Source organism: Taudactylus pleione, unplaced genomic scaffold (genome assembly GCF_031769625.1).
Source record: "Taudactylus pleione unplaced genomic scaffold, aTauple2 ptg000073l, whole genome shotgun sequence".
Taxonomy (NCBI): domain Eukaryota; kingdom Metazoa; phylum Chordata; class Amphibia; order Anura; family Myobatrachidae; genus Taudactylus; species Taudactylus pleione.
In genome coordinates, this window is record NW_028284475.1 from 8,540,725 (window position 1) to 8,563,082 (window position 22,358).

Sequence of the window (22,358 nt, forward strand, 5' to 3'; positions counted from 1 at the left end):
CTACAAAGGTTTTTTTTTAGTTGTTTTTTTTTTTTTTTTTTCTTTTTTTAGCCACCACATAATAATTTTTTTATTTCTCTTCCATCCATGCAGGCTTAACACTGGCATCTTTGTTTTATTTGTAGACTTGTACATTGTTGTCTAAAAGTCCAAACTCCTTCATATCTCAACCCCCGGAGCCTGCAGTGATCATAAGTTTTTTGTTGTTTTTTTTTTTTGTTTGTTTGTTTTTGTTTTAAGACCCATCAGAGTTGGGCACTAACTTCAGTGACAATTCATTCTTTATTAATTAATTTATTTGTTTTGTGCTTTTCACTGTTACTGGCATCGTCAGGGCTGTGCGGTGGCTTGAAGTATTGCTGCCAATTACGTTCACCCACCACTTCCATTGTCGATTCTGGCCACCTCTGAGGGCAACCAGTCCCTGCCACCACAGGTAGTGACCTGTATTTCCTGTGCTTCCAGTGCCATCCAGGCCCTGCACCAGAGGTGCAGCTTAAAGATTAGTGCCTTCCCTCTCTGTTTAGAGGAGGGAGCAGGCTCTACAGTTACGGTCATCCCCCCGACACGAAACCCTGTAGTAGGAGCAACATCCCTGGTGTAGCGGGTAAGGTCAGCACCTTCTTGTTGGTGGAATTCCGTCACTGTGGCCTTCCCTACTGTACCACATGAACCATCTTGGGCACAAAGTCATTGCGGAGGGGGTGGGTTATGGTCAAGGTTTCATCTTCCTTGGCAAGTATCATGGAATCTGCCAAAACTTCGACTTTACATTAGGTTCTGGTGGATTTTGAGCCCTGGGAGGGATGAGACTCCACATTGTCCTCCCAGGAGGAAGGTGAGTTGATTATGAACCTGTGGTTCCCTAGTGCCTTGAGGACTCCAGCAGAGGGTGGAGGCAATAGTGCGAGGACTAGATATTGAAGACCGCGATGAGTTGGGGGTTTCCAACAGTCAGTTTCTTCCTCCTCTTAAAAAGCATTTTCTTTCCTTCCCCTCAGTTGGCAGACCTAAGAGTAATGCTTTCATAGTATGTCTATTTAAGACCACCAATGTTCTAATTTGAGTACTGCTACATTAAGAGCACTGATGACCAGATTGAAACCACCCATGGTCCATTTACATTGCAGCAGGGGCCTCCTATGTTGGCTTTTTCTAGGTAGATTAGGAATCGGACCTCCAGAGGGCAGATATCCTCTACTCTTGTAAGTCGACAGAGGAGGAAAGGCTTGGGCAGATTAAACGTCCAGCTCCCAATCCCTCAGACAAGCAATTGGAACCACTCAGACTGGTGGTTCTATTAAACCAGAGACAACTTGGTGAGATGAATCGGGGAATCATTTATAGATTCCTTGATGTCACCACCCAGATGGTCTCTCACATCGGACCTCCTGGAGACACAAGAAGAGGTTTTTCTCTATGGGAAGCCATTAATTGATCTGTTAAGAGGCTAGTCCAGAGGTTCCCAAACGCGGTCCTCAAGGCTCCCCAACAGTTCAGGTATTACAGATATCCATGGTTGACCACAGGTGACTTAATTAGTACCTCAGTCAATTTGATTTAACCATCTGTGCTCAACCATGGATATCTCTAAAACCTGAACTGTTGGGGAGCCCTGAGGACCGCGTTCGGGAACCTCTGGGCTAGTCATTATAGTACTGGAAGCACAGAAGGTGGATGGGTTTTTATTTCACTCTCTTCTTAATTCAGCTTTGGGTGGCATACTCCATATGGTGGCCTTGAGGTTTGCTATAAACGGCATGGAACAGAAAAAGTTCATGGTGTCCATGGACATCACCTAGTCGACAGGATCGTTCCCTTGCAGAGTCCAATGAAGTTTCTGTTGGCTCAGAGATTGGCATCACTTTAATTTAGTATTAAAACCATCTCCATTTCTATTTTACGGAGAGGGGTGTACTGGGGACACTGGACACCCTCCCAGATATCCTGGTAGTAAGTATAATGATTCTAGGGGATTTTTTTGTTTTTATTTTTACTTTGAGTTGCTGTCTGAATTATACACAAGTATTTGTCGAATTAATGTTTGTGCCTTTCCTCTGCTTTAGGTTGTGAATGCCATTTTTGCTCAGGACACAGACAATGAAAAATTTGAATCGTTTACTGAAGGTAGGTTCACGTTTACACTTTTATTCTATAATTTGTGGATTTTACACTGGATAATTCAGTTATATTTATTTTATGCACCAGCTTCAAATTTTAACTCAAACATTTTGATTGTATAAGGGGCATTATATATGTAGCTTCTATACATGCTCACAGGACACTTTCCGAATGAAGGTGACATCACGGATACTAAAAATTAGGATGTATTTCACAGAAGTGACATCAGTACTCAGCAGTGACACCACCATATAGACCTATGGAGTAGAATATAATTTTGATTGTGCTAGCTTGTGCCGCTCTGATTCGGAGGGCCAAGATTTCTCATCCTGACGATAGTTCCTAGTAACACTGTGACCCAGCATTCGTACCCGTCGCTTACAGTGCTTTATCACAGAGGAACACGACTGTGGTTATGATTTCGGGTTCCGGATAAGCACCCAGATTAGCGCGGTGTCATAATCCCCAGATTGTGACACAGTAAAGACTTTTATGAGTAACAGCAACACTTTTGTGGGGCTATCCAATTAGCCGCGATCTGCGAAAATCGGGGATTCTTCGCAGATTATCCCCGTTTTTCGACAATTTTTGATGTTTGTTTTTTTTACCTATCCTATTATTTCGTCCAAAATAATAGGATAGGGGCGAAAATAAAATAATTCTCCTGAAAACACATAGGTCCACGATAAGCTTATTGCGGATCCTATTTGTTTTCGCCACTTAGGTGGTAAAAAACGGCACTTTATCGTGGACTTTTTTTCAGGATTTGGTGTCTCCTCAGGAGGCATTGCTCTCCATATTGCCATAAATGTCCTAGAACTCGCACACTTCAGTGGCCTGTTTGCAGCTCGGCATCTGCAGGGGTGTCTGGTGAAGGTCCAGTTGGACAACGCCATGGCTGTGGCTTCTATCAATTACCAGTTAATAACGAAGAGCTCTTGGCCACGAAGAAGATGACGTTCGTCGTGTGAAGGGTCACGTTCCGGCCAGTTCTGCTGTCTTCCTTCCCGGGGTCGAAAATTGGGAGGCAGATTTCCTCAGCCATCAGGATCTTCATCCCTGTGAGTGGTCCTTTCACCTGGATATTTTTCAGAATTTGGTGTCTCGGCTAAACCACAAGGTCCCACTTTATTGCTCCAGGACAAGAGCTCCAAGAGCTCTTGCAGTGGGCACACTTATGGTTCTGTGGACGTTTTGCTGGATCTACATGTTTCCGCTTCCTCCTCTGGTTCTAAAACCCACCAAACAGGAACGGGCGACTATTCTTCTGGTTGCGTCGGACTGACTGAGGTGGTCGTGTGTTACTCAGCCCTTCGAAGTCTATTGATAAACGACCCCTGGCCTCTTGCTGTTCATCCAGAGCCTCATCAAGGGCCCTTTGTCCACCCTGCCTTACATAGAATGCATTTAACAGTGTGGCTGTTGAGGCTGTCATCTTGAGGGCAAGACGTGTTCCTGGAGGAGTTTATTCCAATGATGTTAAAGGCTCACAAGCCAGTCCTGCTCCACTTTACCACCTAATTTGGAGGACTTAAGTATCCTAGTGCAAGAAAAATATGTTTCCTCCTTTCATCTTTTTATATTTCCTAACACTATATAATTATATTATTTCAGTTAACCCTTTATAAGAATGACTTGTCCACTGTTCTTTTATTTTTTATAGCATACGTCACATCGGCTCGTTAAATTTTCCTTTTAACATTGCTTTTGTGAGTGCAGTTAAATTTGTTTCATGTAGATCCCCGTTTATATGTGAAATGTAATTTTTTTTGTTGTTTGTTTCTGTGTTTAGACCTTTGGCCTTGTGAGGATGAGCTGGATAATCCAGCACCAACGAATCGTGCAGGTAGCCCGTCATTTCTACGTGATAGTGGAGGTAGGCTGAAATTTGAACGTGACAGTAGAGATGGCCCGTCAGTTCAACGTGACAGTAGAGATGGCCCGTCAGTTCAACGTGACAGTAGAGGTGGCCCATCAGTTCAACGTGACAGTAGAGGTGGCCCGTCAGTTCAACGTGACAGTAGAGGTGGCCCGTCAGTTCAACGTGACAGTAGAGGTGGCCCGTCAGTTCAACGTGACAGTGGAGGTGGCACAACAGTTCAAAGTAATTTTGCAGGTGGCCCATCACTACAACGTGATGTTGGAGGAGGCCAAACAATGCATCATGAAGGTGGAGGTGGCACAACATTTCAATATGGAAGTGGCCCAGCAGTTTATCGTGATGTAGGAGGTGGCCCAACAGTTCAACGTAATTTTGCGGATGGCCCATCATTTCAACGTGATATCGGAGGAGGCCCAACAATGCAACGTGACGGTGGAGGTGGCGCAACCGTTCAATATGGAAGTGACCCAACAGTTTATCGTGATGTCGGAGGTGGCCCATCGCTTCAACGTGATGTCGGAGGAGGCCCAACAAGTCAACGTGATGTAGGAGGTGGCCCTACATTTAATTATGACCATGTAGGTGGTACCTCATTTCAATATGACAGCAGAAGTGGCCCTCCATTTCAGTATGACAGCAGAGGTAATCCCTCAATTCAGTGCAACAGTGGAATTAGGCCCCTCTTGGAGTACGACAATGGCAGGCTAATTCCGCGTGAGAGTAGTGATGCCTCACTATTTCAGCGTGACGGTGGCCAGTCATTTCAGCGTGACGGTGACCAGTCATTTCAGCGTGACGTTGGCCAGTCATTTCAGCGTGACGGTGGCCAGTCATTTCAGCGTGACGGTGGCCAGTCATTTCAGCGTGACGGTGGCCAGTCATTTCAGCGTGACGGTGGCCAGTCATTTCAGCGTGACGGTGGCCAGTCATTTCAGCGTGACATTGGAGAGGGCCTCCCATATCAGCGTGAAGTTGGAGATGTCCCCCCATATCAACATTTTGGCGGAAGCGGTTCAGCGTTACAGAGTGGCCACACTGAAAATCGATTATTAAATCGTGATGCTGACCTGCTCTTCCAGCGTGGTGGTGGAGGTGGCGCAGCCATGCAAGAGCACCTCGGTGACATTGATATTCGGACTCTAAACCGCAAAAGTTTAGAATTGTCTCAAAGCGTCACTGGTAGCGCCAAGGAGAAAACCAGGAAACGCAGCCGTTTCTCAGACGCACCAGGTGGTGACGTTGATCTTCGATCTAGGATGCGCCTAATTGGAGCAGCAGTAAAAGATGACTGCGGTGACATTGATGTCCGAAATGTGGTGCGTGTGGGAGGCACGTCATTTCGAGGTAATTCTTCATCATTTACTCATTCCACTCTTTCCATAATATAATATTTAGCTTAGATTAAGACTTGTATTTAGACGCACCATTGGTCGCCATTGAAACTTAAAAGAGCAGCTTCTCCGCCTGAATATGTCCTCCTATGTAAATGGCTCTGCGTCTGTGAACGCAACCACTGTCAGCATGTTGCGCCCCCAGACACTCCGTGCGTCTGTTTAGCCAAACCTTGATATGCAGCCTCCTGGAGGCAGGGTCTGTACCATAATCCTGTGTCCCTGGATAAACTAGACTAGAAATGGGCGCTGTGTGGGTCCTATGGACAGACCCAGCGCCTCTCCAGGCAGAAGGGTGCTCCCCCAAGCACCCTACAAGCTGGACAGTTGCCGCCAGGGCAAACAACTTAGCAGCCCCATCAGTTTAGCGTCCTGGGCACAGCCCTGATAAGACTTGACACACTGTTTATGAACTATACCTTGGCTTTTATCAATACAGAACTGAAAGCAGCTCATGAAGCCAGTTTGAGAAGAGAACAAATCCGGTAAGTGTATATATTGCATTTTGGTGATTAAAGTTTGTTTGATTAATCCTGGGGTTGTATGTCTGCTTGTATGGTGCCTTTTGCAGTACATTTATATAATGCTGTTGCAATTATGTTAGTAATGTTTTAAAGCGTTTTGGGACCCAGTCTGCCATGCCAAAGCAATCTTACCCCTAGCGTCTATGAAATATTAATGGTTTGTCTCAGGGACTGTCCAGAATTACAGTGCCAGCAACCTTCTATCTTTTTAACCTACCAGATGGGGTTAGTTTCTGTCTCTCCACCCATGTTTGCATGGTGAAGCCACTGGCAATAAGTATGTTTTTACTTGTGATTGTGATGGAATTTGCTAAATCCTGTATTGGCAGATGTAAACCCAAATATATATATTTTTTTCCCCTGTAAACAGCAAAAATTATCCTGGGTATAGCATGAAGCAGGTGAGTAATGCAATATCTTCCTTCATAAAGATTGCTGTGATTTAGGTACAATGTACAATGGGGGGGTAATATTATTTTAAATGGTAAAAATGATCGTGCATAACAAATATCACTATGCTAGATACTATGAAATAATGGATTAACCCTTAGCAGTTGAAATTGGACTTGTGTCTGAAATTGCCGGTTGAAAACTCTTAAACATATTGCTTATTTAAATTTGAATGCTGTGAATTTGGCCAGGAAATCAATCCATGCAGTCATTTACGTTTTTTTTTTTTTCTCCTGTGGCCATAGTTACAGATGTTGCTAATGAGTTTCAGTTATTCGCAGCTTGAGAGTTTCTGAGTTTTCAACAGGTGATTTCAAGAGTCTCTCTTTCAGGTACTCAAAGGTGTTTCCAGTGTAGTATCCAGTATAAATTTTTCTATTATGCTAAATTATCTTGGGGTGGAGTTACTGAAAACTCTATGGCCCGCAAATATCACATTCTGCGAAACGCGCAATATTGATCCTTTTAGAGTTTCATACAGTAAGAAATCTAAAACCCTAAAAGGCATAATCACACTACTCTACTGTACTTAACCACCACATAACCTAGCTCTGCCTCTGATCTTACTTTAGAACCACACAGCGGATTTATTTATTTAATGCATTAAAGAGTTTCAACTCGTTTGTGCCTTTCAGGATAAGGACTATGACAGTGACATGGAAGTACGCAGTATGGTAAGAAATTACACTCTATAGATAAATTAATCCCTATAAAAAGGTAGTTTTAAACCTAGGCTATAACGCGTGACAAAGTTGTTTCACTCAGTGTAGGAACCACTAATCTGACTTTTTTTTTTTCCCCATCGTAGTAAAAAAAAGTTTAATAATAATTACGTAAAAAAAAAAATATATATATATTTTTTAAAATGTATTGAAATTTTTTTAGTACAGACAAAAAAGTGTCCTCTAGTGTGTCTAGAATCCCCACCGTCCATAGGTCCTTATTGTAACATTATCCCCACCGTCCCAGTGGCAATAGATCCCCACAGTGGCATTACCTACCCCATTGAAGAATTACTCCCCCCACCCCAGTGGCAGTAGAATCCCACCTATCCAGCAGTTATTCCCTATGTTGAGTTAATCCAAACCCCCTACCAGTTGTTCATAGATCACCCCTAATGGCCATAGATACCTCCTTCATACATTGAAGTGGGTTACGGAGGACTGATCATCAGCCCCCTACTGATCTTGGCTCTCCACGACCGAGTCCGGTGGCCTCCCATGATGCTGCTCCGGCAAACGGCACTGCTTCATTCTCGCTTCAATCATTTACCTCTAGTAACAAAGTGTGTGAAAGATGTAAAGTTCATTTAAGCCCACTCTCTCTCTCTCTCGTCTTCTTATAGGAGTTTAGTGATTGTGACCCGGAGGATTTCTGGTGCAATGAAGAGCTGTTTGATTTCTTGGTAGGTGGATTTAACTTTGGTAAACTTTGATCAGGTATGGTCCTGGTAATTCCGATATCAAAGGCAGTCACTCAGGTTCTTTAGACCACAGGAAGATGAAGACTAATAAGTCAACCATTGGATTCTGACGCGTTTCCTCTCATATTCAAAACGTTAAAAAAAAATTGAAATACCTGTATTTAAAATGTCACAGGATTAAAAATATACCCCCTATTATCTACTGCATCCTCCCCAAAATCGAATGATGTTTCTCTAGCAGAGAACAAGGCACATGTAGAGTCTTCCAGCTACCAACCGGTGACACCTTTACGTAGCCTCTGGGGTAAAGAGCGGGATCATTGTGGGGAATGAAGACCGGAATTGTGTGACTGTTGCAATCATGCAATGGAGTACATTTTAACGCTACGCTTCACCTATGAAAACTCCACGTCCTTCTGTCATCTTCTCTTTCAGAAAAACTTCTGCATTTCAAATGACGACGATGTTCACTTTGTCTGGAAAGTGACGGATATGCTGACCTGTGCTGTGGTACGACACAAGAAACGCACCGAAGATTTGAAGCTACGAATCATGGAAGAAAAAAAGAGGCTGGAAGAAGAAAAGCAGGTATGGGTCTCCCAGAGTCCATGCTGTACGCGTTTCACCGTCTTTCCTCTTTGTAGTGTCCGCTCTATACACAGCGACTGTGCGAAATATGGAAAAGCAGCAGGAGAAGTCTAGTAGAAAGGCGCCCACTGCCGGCTTTTGTGATCTACTTTTGTGTCCGAAAACGCAGCATAAGGTCTGCATGAACATCGGGAATCTGAGCAACCCCCCGTGTACTCAGAATCGCCGGTGTTTCCATGCTGCCGGGGCCAGTGAGGCTGCGTCGGAAGACGCAGACCCTGGCCTTAGCATGGCTACAAAACGGGGCAGACACGACCCTATTCTGTAGATGTTCCCCCCTCCCTTCCCCCCAAACAGCTGCAGATTGTCACTCACCTGACTTCTGCAGCCGTGCTGCATTTGGCAACGCAGAACCTGATCCGCATGCGCATTACAGGTCCTGCGCACGTGCAGTTAAACATCGGAGGTCTAACCATCGGGTTTCCGTGGATCTCTGAATGAGGACTAATGAGTCTATAGGGGTTTACCTATAGCATACTCTAATGGATTTCATGTACATAAGACAGGTATATACATACATTTTATAGGGGTAACTAGAAATTAATTCATCTCAAAGTAAAATTCTGTTTAGAGCCACCAACGCGTTTCATCCACATGATGCCTCTTAGCTATATTTACCCCCTGATAATGTATGTAATACCAGAACGATACCAAACACTGCAATATACTGATTACGTTCCCTTCACTTTCGGATTCTGCTGCCTTAATAAATCAGTGTGCAGCTAGAATGAGTGGGGCCACGGCCACAGATTTGTGTCACTTTCCACTTAATTCAGTAGATGTTGGGCCTGATACTGAGTGGCACGCACCGCCGATGTCAGACGCAGTGAAGCGCTTTGTTTCTTCTGCGCCGGTGTCTGTCATTGTACACATGGGGGCTCATATAGCACTGGGCAGTGTCTCCCCTGTATAACATGTAACCAGCTCTGTCCTTTCTCCTAGGCGTTTTTACAACTAAAGCAGAAAAAAGGCCATACTTCTCCCCCGCCCTCCAAGAAGAGTAAAGGTAATTCCGTGTACAGGGAACTGTAACAAGTTAGTATGTGATCTATGTGCTATTCATGTCATCGATCTCTCTATATTAGTAGTGTTGTAATTGGGAATGTGCTGTCATTGTTCTTTACTGTTGTATCTTTTTTCTTGTTAAAATTGATTCCATCAATATTCATTTTCAGACTACAAACCACCAGGGCCAGAGAAACAGCCAGGTATCTACCTTTCAGTAACCTATTTGTGTGTGTGTGTGTGTGTGTGTGTGTGTGTGTGTTTCCTCCTCTCACCATCAGTGTGTGTGTGTGTTTCCTCCTCTCACCATCAGTGTGTGTGTGTGTTTCCTCCTCTCACCATCAGTGCGTGTTTCCTCCTCTCACCATCAGTATGTGCGTGTGTTTGCTCCTCTCACCATCAGTATGTGTGTATTTCCTCCTCTCACCATCAGTGTGTGTGTGTTTCCTCCTCTCACCATCAGTGTGTGTGTGTTTGCTCCTCTCACCATCAGTATGTGTGTATTTCCTCCTCTCACCATCAGTGTGTGTGTGTTTCCTCCTCTCACCATCAGTGTGTGTGTGTTTCCTCCTCTCACCATCAGTGTGTGTGTATTTCCTCCTCTCACCATCAGTGTGTGTGTGTTTCCTCCTCTCACCATCAGTGTGTGTGTGTGTTTCCTCCTCTCACCATCAGTGTGTGTTTCCTCCTCTCACCATCAGTGTGTGTGTGTTTCCTCCTCTCACCATCAGTGTGTGTGTGTTTCCTCCTCTCACCAGCAGTGTGTGTGTGTTTCCTCCTCTCACCAGCAGTGTGTGTGTGTTTCCTCCTCTCACCAGCAGTGTGTGTTTCCTCCTCTCACCATCAGTGTGTGTTTCCTCCTCTCACCAGCAGTGTGTGTGTGTGTGTGTGTGTTTCCTCCTCTCACCATCAGTGTGTGTGTGTGTTTCCTCCTCTCACCATCAGTGTGTGTGTGTTTCCTCCTCTCACCATCAGTGTGTGTGTGTTTCCTCCTCTCACCATCAGTGTGTGTGCGTGTTTGCTTCTCTCACCATCAGTGTGTGTGCGTGTTTGCTCCTCTCACCATCAGTGTGTGTGTGTTTCCTCCTCTCACCATCAGTGTGTGTGTGTTTCCTCCTCTCACCATCAGTGTGTGTTTCCTCCTCTCACCATCAGTGTGTGTGTGTTTCCTCCTCTCGCCATCAGAGTGTGTGTGTTTCCTCCTCTCACCATCAGTGTGTGTGTGTTTCCTCCTCTCACCATCAGTGTGTGTGTGTGTGTTTCCTCCTCTCACCATCAGTGTGTGTGTGTGTTTCCTCCTCTCACCATCAGTGTGTGTGTGTGTGTGTGTGTGTTTCCTCCTCTCACCATCAGTGTGTGTGTGTTTCCTCCTCTCACCATCAGTGTGTGTGTGTTTCCTCCTCTCACCATCAGTGTGTGTGTGTTTCCTCCTCTCACCATCAGTGTGTGTGTGTGTGTGTGTGTTTCCTCCTCTCACCATCAGTGTGTGTGTGTGTGTGTGTGTGTTTCCTCCTCTCACCATCAGTGTGTGTGTTTCCTCCTCTCACCATCAGTGTGTGTGTGTGTGTGTGTGTGTGTGTGTTACCTCATCTGATTGCACATTTAGTGTAGAGTGATATATAAGGGTGCTGCATGGACATACTATGTATAAACAGGTCACTGGGTAGTGAATGTGCAGAAATGCAGTTATACAATCTGCATTGACAGTTCTGCTAAATAGGATAACAGGTGAGGGAAGCTCATAGGAAATGCAGACTGTAACATGGATGATAGAAAACCACATGTCTGAGTTAAAGGGAATATAAGTTACAGTAATGTAACCGGAACTGTGCCAACACTCTTTTTTTATATTTGTTAATTGTTTTATCTTTTTGTTTAACATTGATTACATCATTATTCATTTTCAGCATCCAGAACATCTGGGCCAGGCAAACAGCCAGGTATCTACCTTTCAGAAACCTCTTCTCACTATCAGTGTGCATGTGTGTACCTCTTCTCACTATCAGTGTGTGTGTACCTCTTCTCACTATCAGTGTGTGTGTACCTCTTCTCACCATCAGTGTGTGTGTACCTCCTCTCACCATCAGTGTGTGTGTACCTCCTCTCACCATCAGTGTGTGTGTACCTCCTATCACCATCAGTGTGGGTATGTACCTCCTCTCACTATCAGTGTGTGTGTACCTCCTCTCACCATCAGTGTGGGTATGTACCTCCTCTCACTAGCTCTGTGTGTTTACCTGTTCTCTCTATCAGTGTCTGTGTTTCCTCCTCCTCTACATCAGTTTGTGTGTGTGTGTGTTTCCTCCTTTTCGCCATCAGTGTATATGTGTGTTTACTCCTCGCACCATCAGTGTGTGTGTGTTTCCTCCTCGCACCATCAGTGTGTGTGTGTTTCCTCCTCGCACCATCAGTGTGTGTGTGTTTCCTCCTCGCACCATCAGTGTGTGTGCGTGTTTGCTCCTCTAACCATCAGTATGTGCGCGTGTTTGCTTCTCTCACCATCAGTATGTGCGTGTGTTTGCTCCTCTCACCATCAGTATGTGTGGGTGTTTGCTCCTCTAACCATCAGTATGTGTGCGTGTTTGCTCCTCTAACCATCAGTATGTGCGCGTGTTTGCTTCTCTCACCATCAGTATGTGTGCGTGTTTGCTCCTCGCACCATCAGTATGTGTGCGTGTTTGCTCCTCTAACCATCAGTATGTGTGCGTGTATGCTCCTCTCACCATCAGTATGTGTGTGTATTTCCTCCTCTCACCATCAGTATGTGTGTGTATTTCCTCCTCTCACCATCGGTGTGTGTGTGACCTCCTCTCACCATCGGTGTGTGTGTGTGTGTTACCTCATCTGATTGCACATTTAGTGTAGAGTGATATATAAGGGTGCTGCATGGACATACTATGTATAAACAGGTCACTGGGTAGTGAATGTGCAGAAATGCAGTTATACAATCTGCATTGATAGTTCTTCTAAATAGGATAACAGGTGAGGGAAGCTCATAGGAAATGCAGACTGTAACATGGATGATAGAGAACCACATGTCTGAGTTAAAGGGAATATAAGTTACAGTAATGTAACCGGAACTGTTCCAACACTTGTTTTTATATTTGTTAATTGTTTTATCTTTTTGTTTAACATTGATTACATCATTATTCATTTTCAGCATCCAGAACATCTGGGCCAGGCAAACAGCCAGGTATCTACCTTTCAGAAACCTCTTCTCACTATCAGTGTGCATGTGTGTACCTCCTCTCACTAGCTGCGTGCGTGTACCTTCTCTCACTATCAGTGTGTGTACCTTCTCTCACTATCAGTGTGTGTACCTTCTCTCACTATCAGTGTGAGTGTGTGTACCTTCTCTCACTATCAGTGTGAGTGTGTGTACCTTCTCTCACTATCAGTGTGAGTGTGTGTACCTTCTCTCACTATCAGTGTGTGTGTACCTTCTCTCACTATCAGTGTGTGTGTACCTTCTCTCACTATCAGTGTGAGTGTGTGTACCTTCTCTCACTATCAGTGTGTGTGTACCTCCTATCACCATCAGTGTGGGTATGTACCTCCTCTCACTAGCTCTGTGTGTTTACCTGTTCTCTCTATCAGTGTCTGTGTTTACTCCTCCTCTACATCAGTTTGTGCGTGTGTTTCCTCCTTTTCGCCATCAGTGTATATGTGTGTTTACTCCTCGCACCATCAGTGTGTGTGTGTTTCCTCCTCGCACCATCAGTGTGTGTGTGTGTGTTTCCTCCTCGCACCATCAGTGTGTGTGTGTGTGTGTTTCCTCCTCGCACCATCAGTGTGTGTGCGTGTTTGCTCCTCTCACCATGAGTATGTGTGCGTGTTTGCTCCTCTCACCATGAGTATGTGTGCGTGTTTGCTCCTCTCACCATGAGTATGTGTGCGTGTTTGCTCCTCTCACCATGAGTATGTGTGCGTGTTTGCTCCTCTCACCATGAGTATGTGTGCGTGTTTGCTCCTCTCACCATGAGTATGTGTGCGTGTTTGCTCCTCTCACCATGAGTATGTGTGCGTGTTTGCTCCTCTCACCATGAGTATGTGTGCGTGTTTGCTCCTCTCACCATGAGTATGTGTGCGTGTTTGCTCCTCTCACCATGAGTATGTGTGCGTGTTTGCTCCTCTCACCATGAGTATGTGTGCGTGTTTGCTCCTCTCGCCATCAGTGTGTGCGTGTTTGCTCCTCTCACCATCAGTGTGTTCGTGTTTGCTCCTCTCACCATCAGTATGTGTGCGTGTTTGCTCCTCTCACCATCAGTGTGTGCGTGTTTGCTCCTCTCACCATCAGTGTGTGTGTGTGTGTGTGTGTGTGTGTGTGTGTGTGTGTGTGTGTTACCTCATCTGATTGCACATTTAGTGTAGAGTGATATATAAGGGTGCTGCATGGACATACTATGTATAAACAGGTCACTGGTTAGTGAATGTGCAGAAATGCAGTTATACAATCTGCATTGATAGTTCTGCTAAATAGGATAACAGGTGAGGGAAGCTCATAGGAAATGCAGACTGTAACATGGATGATAGAAAACCACATGTCTGAGTTAAAGGGAATATAAGTTACAGTAATGTAACCGGAACTGTTCCAACACTTTTTTTTATACTTGTCATTTGCTTTACTTTTCTGTTTAACATTGATTACATCATTATTCATTTTCAGCATCCAGAACATCTGGGCCAGGCAAACAGCCAGGTATCTACCTTTCAGAAACCTCTTCTCACTATCAGTGTGTGTACCTCCTCTCACTATCAGTGTGTGTACCTCCTCTCACTATCAGTGTGTGTACCTCTTCTCACTATCAGTGTGTGTACCTCTTCTCACTATTAGTGTGCATGTGTGTACCTTCTCTATCAGTGTGTGCGTGTACCTTCTCTATCAGTGTGTGCGTGTACCTTCTCACTAACAGTCTGTGTACCTTCTCTCTCTCTGTGTGTACCTCCTCTCACTATCAGTGTGTGTGTACCTTCTCTCACTATCAGTGTGTGTGTGTACATCTTCTCACTATCAGTGTGTGTGTGTGTGTACCTCTTCTCACTATCTGTGTGTGTGTGTACCTCCTCTCTCTATCGGTGTACATACCTTCTCTCACTATGTGTGTGTGTGTACCTTCTCTTACTATCAGTGTCCATGTGTGTACCTTCTCTCTGTGTGTGTGTGTGTACCTCTTCTCACTATCAGTGTGTACCTCTTCTCACTATTAGTGTGCGTGTGAGTACCTCCTCTCACTATCAGTGCGTGTGTGTACCTCCTCTCACTCAGTGTGCGTGTGTACCTCCTCACTATCAGTCTGCGTACCTCCTCTCACTATCAGTGTGTGTGTGTGTACCTTCTCATTATCAGTGTGTGTACCTTCTCTCACTATCAGTGTGTGTGTGTATCGCCTCTCACTATCAGTTTGAGTGTGTACCTTCTCTCATAGTGTGTGTGTGTGTACCTTCTCTCACTATCAGTGGGTGTGTACCTCCTCTCACTATCAGTGTGCATGTGTACCTCCTCTCACTATCATTGTGCATGTGTACCTCTTTTCGCTATCTGTGTGTACGTACGCTCACTATCAGTGTATGTACCTTTTCTCACTATTAGTGTGCGTGTGTGTGTACCTCCTCTCACTATTAGTCTGCGTGTGTGCCTACTATCAGTGTGTGTGTGTGTACACCTTCTCTCGTTCAGTGTGCGTGTACCTTCTCTCACTATCAGTGTGCATGTGTACCTCTTTTCGCTATCTGTGTGTGTGTACCTACGCTAACTATCTGTGTGTGTGTCTATCGTCTCTTACTATCAGTGTGTGTACCTCCTCTCACTATTAGTGTGCGTGTGTGTACCTTCTCACTATCAGTGTCCGTGTGTGTACCTTCTCTCACTAGCTGTGTGTGTGTACCTCCTCTCACTATTAGTGTGCGTGTGTGTACCTTCTCACTATCAGTGTCCGTGTGTGTACCTTCTCTCACTAGCTGTGTGTGTGTACCTCCTCTCACTATTAGTGTGCGTGTGTGTACCTTCTCACTATCAGTGTCCGTGTGTGTACCTTCTCTCACTAGCTGTGTGTGTGTGTACCACCTCTCACTAGCTGTGTGGGTACCTCTTCTCACTATCAGTGTGTGTGTGTGTACCTCCTCTCACTATCAGTGTGTGTGTGTACCTCCTCACTATCAGTGTGTGTGTGCACCTTCTCTCACTATCAGTGTGTGCACCTTCTCTCACTATCAGTGTGTGCACCTTCTCTCACTATCAGTGTGTGTACCTTCTCTCACTATCAGTGTGTGTACCTTCTCTCACTATCAGTGTGTGTACCTTCTCTCACTATCAGTGTGTGTACCTTCTCTCACTATCAGTGTGTGTACCTTCTCTCACTATCAGTGTGTGTACCTTCTCTCACTATCAGTGTGTGTACCTCCTCTCACTATCAGTGTGTGTGTACCTCCTCTCACTATCAGTGTGTGTGTACCTCCTCTCACTATCAGTGTGTGTGTACCTCCTCTCACTATCAGTGTGTGTGTACCTCCTCTCACTATCAGTGTGTGTGTACCTCCTCTCAGTATCAGTGTGTGTGTACCTCCTCTCAGTATCAGTGTGTGTGTACCTCCTCTCAGTATCAGTGTGTGTGCACCTTCTCTCACTATCAGTGTGTGTGCACCTTCTCTCACTATCAGTGTCTGTTTCCTCCTCCTCTACATCTGTGTGTTTCCTTCTCTCACCATCAGTATACAGTATGTGTGTAGAGTGATATATAAGGGTGCTGCATGGACATACTATATAAAAACAGGTCACTGGGTAGTGAATGTGCAGAAATGCAGTTATACAATCTGTATTGATAGTTCTTCTAAATAGGATAACAGGTGAGGGAAGCTCATAGGAAATGCAGACTGTAACATGGATGATAGAGAACCACATGTCTGAGTTACAGGGAATATAAGTTACAGTAATGTAACCGGAACTGTTCCAACACTTGTTTTTATATTTGTTAATTGTTTTATCTTTTTGTTTAACATTGATTACATCATTATTCATTTTCAGCATCCAGAACATCTGGGCCAGGCAAACAGCCAGGTATCTACCTTTCAGAAACCTCTTCTCACTATTAGTGTGCATGTGTGTACCTCCTCTCACTAGCTGCGTGTGTACCTTCTCTCACTATCAGTGTGTGTGTGCACCTTCTCTCACTATCAGTGTGTGTGTGCACCTTCTCTCACTATCAGTGTGTGTGTGCACCTTCTCTCACTATCAGTGTGTGTGTGCACCTTCTCTCACTATCAGTGTGTGTGTGCACCTTCTCTCACTATCAGTGTGTGTGTGCACCTTCTCTCACTATCAGTGTGTGTGTGCACCTTCTCTCACTATCAGTGTGTGTGTGCACCTTCTCTCACTATCAGTGTGTGCACCTTCTCTCACTATCAGTGTGTGCACCTTCTCTCACTATCAGTGTGTGTGCACCTTCTCTCACTATCAGTGTGTGTGCACCTTCTCTCACTATCAGTGTGTGTGCACCTTCTCTCACTATCAGTGTGTGTGCACCTTCTCTCACTATCAGTGTGTGTGCACCTTCTCTCACTATCAGTGTGTGTGCACCTTCTCTCACTATCAGTGTGTGTGCACCTTCTCTCACTATCAGTGTGTGCACCTTCTCTCACTATCAGTGTGTGCACCTTCTCTCACTATCAGTGTGTGTACCTTCTCTCACTATCAGTGTGTGTACCTTCTCTCACTATCAGTGTGTGTACCTTCTCTCACTATCAGTGTGTGTACCTTCTCTCACTATCAGTGTGTGTACCTTCTCTCACTATCAGTGTGTGTACCTTCTCTCACTATCAGTGTGTGTACCTTCTCTCACTATCAGTGTGTGTACCTCCTCTCACTATCAGTGTGTGTGTACCTCCTCTCACTATCAGTGTGTGTGTACCTCCTCTCACTATCAGTGTGTGTGCACCTTCTCTCACTATCAGTGTGTGTGCACCTTCTCTCACTATCAGTGTGTGTGCACCTTCTCTCACTATCAGTGTGCATGTGTACCTCTTTTCGCTATCTGTGTGTGTGTACCTACGCTAACTATCTGTGTGTGTGTCTATCGTCTCTTACTATCAGTGTGTGTACCTCCTCTCACTATTAGTGTGCGTGTGTGTACCTTCTCACTATCAGTGTCCGTGTGTGTACCTTCTCTCACTAGCTGTGTGTGTGTACCTCCTCTCACTATTAGTGTGCGTGTGTGTACCTTCTCACTATCAGTGTCCGTGTGTGTACCTTCTCTCACTAGCTGTGTGTGTGTGTACCACCTCTCACTAGCTGTGTGGGTACCTCTTCTCACTATCAGTGTGTGTGTGTGTACCTCCTCTCACTATCAGTGTGTGTGTGTACCTCCTCACTATCAGTGTGTGTGTGCACCTTCTCTCACTATCAGTGTGTGCACCTTCTCTCACTATCAGTGTGTGCACCTTCTCTCACTATCAGTGTGTGTACCTTCTCTCACTATCAGTGTGTGTACCTTCTCTCACTATCAGTGTGTGTACCTTCTCTCACTATCAGTGTGTGTACCTTCTCTCACTATCAGTGTGTGTACCTTCTCTCACTATCAGTGTGTGTACCTTCTCTCACTATCAGTGTGTGTACCTCCTCTCACTATCAGTGTGTGTGTACCTCCTCTCACTATCAGTGTGTGTGTACCTCCTCTCACTATCAGTGTGTGTGTACCTCCTCTCACTATCAGTGTGTGTGTACCTCCTCTCACTATCAGTGTGTGTGTACCTCCTCTCACTATCAGTGTGTGTGTACCTCCTCTCACTATCAGTGTGTGTGTACCTCCTCTCAGTATCAGTGTGTGTGTACCTCCTCTCAGTATCAGTGTGTGTGCACCTTCTCTCACTATCAGTGTGTGTGCACCTTCTCTCACTATCAGTGTCTGTTTCCTCCTCCTCTACATCTGTGTGTTTCCTTCTCTCACCATCAGTATACAGTATGTGTGTAGAGTGATATATAAGGGTGCTGCATGGACATACTATATAAAAACAGGTCACTGGGTAGTGAATGTGCAGAAATGCAGTTATACAATCTGTATTGATAGTTCTTCTAAATAGGATAACAGGTGAGGGAAGCTCATAGGAAATGCAGACTGTAACATGGATGATAGAGAACCACATGTCTGAGTTACAGGGAATATAAGTTACAGTAATGTAACCGGAACTGTTCCAACACTTGTTTTTATATTTGTTAATTGTTTTATCTTTTTGTTTAACATTGATTACATCATTATTCATTTTCAGCATCCAGAACATCTGGGCCAGGCAAACAGCCAGGTATCTACCTTTCAGAAACCTCTTCTCACTATTAGTGTGCATGTGTGTACCTCCTCTCACTAGCTGCGTGTGTACCTTCTCTCACTATCAGTGTGTGTGTGCACCTTCTCTCACTATCAGTGTGTGTGTGCACCTTCTCTCACTATCAGTGTGTGTGTGCACCTTCTCTCACTATCAGTGTGTGTGTGCACCTTCTCTCACTATCAGTGTGTGTGTGCACCTTCTCTCACTATCAGTGTGTGTGTGCACCTTCTCTCACTATCAGTGTGTGTGTGCACCTTCTCTCACTATCAGTGTGTGTGTGCACCTTCTCTCACTATCAGTGTGTGTGTGCACCTTCTCTCACTATCAGTGTGTGTGTGCACCTTCTCTCACTATCAGTGTGTGTGTGCACCTTCTCTCACTATCAGTGTGTGTGCACCTTCTCTCACTATCAGTGTGTGTGCACCTTCTCTCACTATCAGTGTGTGTGCACCTTCTCTCACTATCAGTGTGTGTGCACCTTCTCTCACTATCAGTGTGTGTGCACCTTCTCTCACTATCAGTGTGTGTGCACCTTCTCTCACTATCAGTGTGTGTGCACCTTCTCTCACTATCAGTGTGTGTGCACCTTCTCTCACTATCAGTGTGTGTGCACCTTCTCTCACTATCAGTGTGTGTGCACCTTCTCTCACTATCAGTTTGTGTGTGTGTGTGTGTACCTCCTCTCAGTAGCTGTGCGTTTACCGCCTCTCACTATCCGTGTGTGTGTGCCTCCTCTCACTAGCTGTGTGTGCGTACTTCCTCTCACTATTAGTGTGCATGTGTGTACGTCCTCTCACTAGCTGCGTGTGTACCTTCTCTCACTATTAGTGTGCATGTGTGTACGTCCTCTCACTAGCTGCGTGTGTACCTTCTCTCACTATTAGTGTGCATGTGTGTACCTCCTCTCACTATCAGTGTGCCTGTGTACATCCTCCCACTAGCTGCGTGTGTACCTTCTCTCACTATTAGTGTGCATGTGTGTACCTCCTCTCACTATTAGTGTACATGTGTGTACCTACTCTCACTAGCTCTGTGTGTTTACCTCCTTTCAGTATCGCTGTGTGTGTACCTCCTCTCACTAGGTGTAGGTGTGTGTGTGTGTGTGTGTACCTCCTCTCACTATCCATGTGTGTGTGCCTCCTCTCCCTAGCTGTGTGTGTGTACCTCTTCTCACTATTAGTGTGTGTGACCTCTTCCTGCCTACTGTTATCTCCTCTCACTATTAGTGTGTGTGTAGCTACTCTTACTATTAGTGTGTGTGTGTGTGTGTGTTATCTCCTCTCCCTGCCTACTGTGTTATCTCCTCTCACTATTAGTGTGTGTGTACCTACTCTTACTATTAGTGTGTGTGTGTTACCTCCTCTCCCTGCCTACTGTGTTATCTCATCTCACTATTAGTGTGTGTGTACCTACTCTTACTATTTGTGTGTGTTACTCTCCCTGCCTACTGTGTTATCTCCTCTCACTATTAGTGTGGGTGTGTGTGTGTGTTACCTCCTCTCCCTGCCTACTGTTATCTCCTCTCACTATTAGTGTGTGTGTACCTACTCTTACTATTTGTGTGTGTTACTCTCCCTGCCTACTGTGTTATCTCCTCTCACTATTAGTGTGGGTGTGTGTGTGTGTTACCTCCTCTCCCTGCCTACTGTTATCTCCTCTCACTATTAGTGTGTGTGTACCTACTCTTACTATTAGTGTGTGTGTGTTACCTCCTCTCCCTGCCTACTGTGTTATCTCCTCTCACTATTAGTGTGTGTGTACCTACTCTTACTATTAGTGTGTGTGTTACCTCCTCCCTGCCTACTGTGTTATCTCATCTCACTATTAGTGTGTGTGTGTGTGTGTGTGTGTACCTACTCTTACTATTTGTGTGTGTTACTCTCCCTGCCTACTGTGTTATCTCCTCTCACTATTAGTGTGTGTGGGTGTGTGTGTGTGTGTTACCTCCTCTCCCTGCCTACTGTTATCTCCTCTCACTATTAGTGTGTGTGTACCTACTCTTACTATTAGTGTGTGTGTGTGTTACCTCCTCTCCCTGCCTACTGTGTTATCTCATCTCACTATTAGTGTGTGTGTGTGTGTGTGTGTGTACCTACTCTTACTATTAGTGTGTGTGTGTGTTACCTCCTCTCCCTGCCTACTGTGTTATCTCATCTCACTATTAGTGTGTGTGTGTGTGTACCTACTCTTACTATTTGTGTGTGTTACCTACTCTCCCTGCCTACTGTGTTATCTCCTCTCACTATTAGTGTGTGGGTGTGTGTGTGTGTGTGTGTTACCTCCTCTCCCTGCCTACTGTTATCTCCTCTCACTATTAGTGTGTGTGTACCTACTCTTACTATTAGTGTGTGTGTGTGTTACCTCCTCTCCCTGCCTACTGTGTTATCTCCTCTCACTATTAGTGTGTGTACCTACTCTTACTATTAGTGTGTGTGTGTTACCTCCTCTCCCTGCCTACTGTGTTATCTCATCTCACTATTAGTGTGTGTGTGTACCTACTCTTACTATTTGTGTGTGTTACCTACTCTCCCTGCCTACTGTGTTATCTCCTCTCACTATTAGTGTGTGTGTGTGTGTGTGTACCTACTCTTACTATTAGTGTGTGTTACCTACTCTCCCTGCCTACTGTGTTATCTCCTCTCACTATTAGTGTGTGTGTGTGTGTACCTACTCTTACTATTAGTGTGTGTGTGTGTGTGTGTTACCTCCTCTCCCTGCCTACTGTGTTATCTCATCTCACTATTAGTGTGTGTGTGTGTACCTACTCTTACTATTTGTGTGTGTTACCTACTCTCCCTGCCTACTGTGTTATCTCCTCTCACTATTAGTGTGTGAGTGTGTGTGTGTGTGTGTGTGTGTGTGTGTTACCTCCTCTCCCTGCCTACTGCTATCTCCTCTCACTATTAGTGTGTGTGTACCTACTCTTACTATTAGTGTGTGTGTGTTACCTCCTCTCCCTGCCTACTGTGTTATCTCATCTCACTATTAGTGTGTGTGTGTACCTACTCTTACTATTTGTGTGTGTTACCTACTCTCCCTGCCTACTGTGTTATCTCCTCTCACTATTAGTGTGTGTGTGTGTGTGTGTGTGTGTGTGTGTACCTACTCTTACTATTAGTGTGTGTTACCTCCTCTCCCTGCCTACTGTGTTATCTCCTCTCACTATTAGTGTGTGTGTGTGTGCCTACTCTTACTATTAGTGTGTGTGTGTTACCTCCTCTCCCTGCCTACTGTGTTATCTCCTCTCACTATTAGTGTGTGGGGGGGTGTGTGTGTACCTACTCTTACTATTAGTGTGTGTTACCTCCTCTCCCTGCCTACTGTGTGTTACACCCATTTTTTTAATAAGTCTTTTGTGTGTGTTACTTTCTCTCACCTTCAGCTCCTAGTTCACATTCCAGACCAAGTCCTCCCAAACCCACCGGAGCCCAGGGTGGAGTGAAACCTCCCAAAACAAATGGTACGTTCACATTCCTGTCCGTGCGGTTATGTGTATGGGGAAGACATGATCAGCCAGTCCTGCATAGGAATGAGTAATAGCAATGGTGCTGACACATGTTGCTGGATATCATCATGGTAATACAGGATGATTAAAACTC

General features: G+C 45.0%; 1 protein-coding gene across 14 annotated transcripts in view; it reads left to right on the forward strand.

The window, feature by feature from the left end:
- Positions 1 to 22,358, forward strand: part of LOC148532619 (uncharacterized) — a 61,530-nt gene that overhangs the window by 16,456 nt on the left and 22,716 nt on the right. For 6 of the 14 annotated variants that reach the window (XM_088467670.1, XM_088467674.1, XM_088467677.1 and 3 more), the window contains 13 exons: positions 2,067 to 2,127; positions 3,914 to 5,347; positions 5,834 to 5,879; positions 6,289 to 6,319; positions 7,004 to 7,042; positions 7,714 to 7,773; positions 8,227 to 8,379; positions 9,382 to 9,445; positions 9,615 to 9,647; positions 11,352 to 11,384; positions 16,466 to 16,498; positions 18,703 to 18,735; positions 22,142 to 22,219. In XM_088467670.1, coding sequence (XP_088323796.1) covers positions 2,067 to 2,127; positions 3,914 to 5,347; positions 5,834 to 5,879; positions 6,289 to 6,319; positions 7,004 to 7,042; positions 7,714 to 7,773; positions 8,227 to 8,379; positions 9,382 to 9,445; positions 9,615 to 9,647; positions 11,352 to 11,384; positions 16,466 to 16,498; positions 18,703 to 18,735; positions 22,142 to 22,219 — 2,098 coding nt within the window. Of the gene's footprint in view, positions 1 to 2,066; positions 2,128 to 3,913; positions 5,348 to 5,833; positions 5,880 to 6,288; positions 6,320 to 7,003; positions 7,043 to 7,713; positions 7,774 to 8,226; positions 8,380 to 9,381; positions 9,446 to 9,614; positions 9,648 to 11,351; positions 11,385 to 12,604; positions 12,638 to 16,465; positions 16,499 to 18,702; positions 18,736 to 22,141; positions 22,220 to 22,358 lie in introns of all 14 variants that reach the window. The other 8 variants (XM_088467673.1, XM_088467671.1, XM_088467672.1 and 5 more) reach the window with 8 other exon arrangements.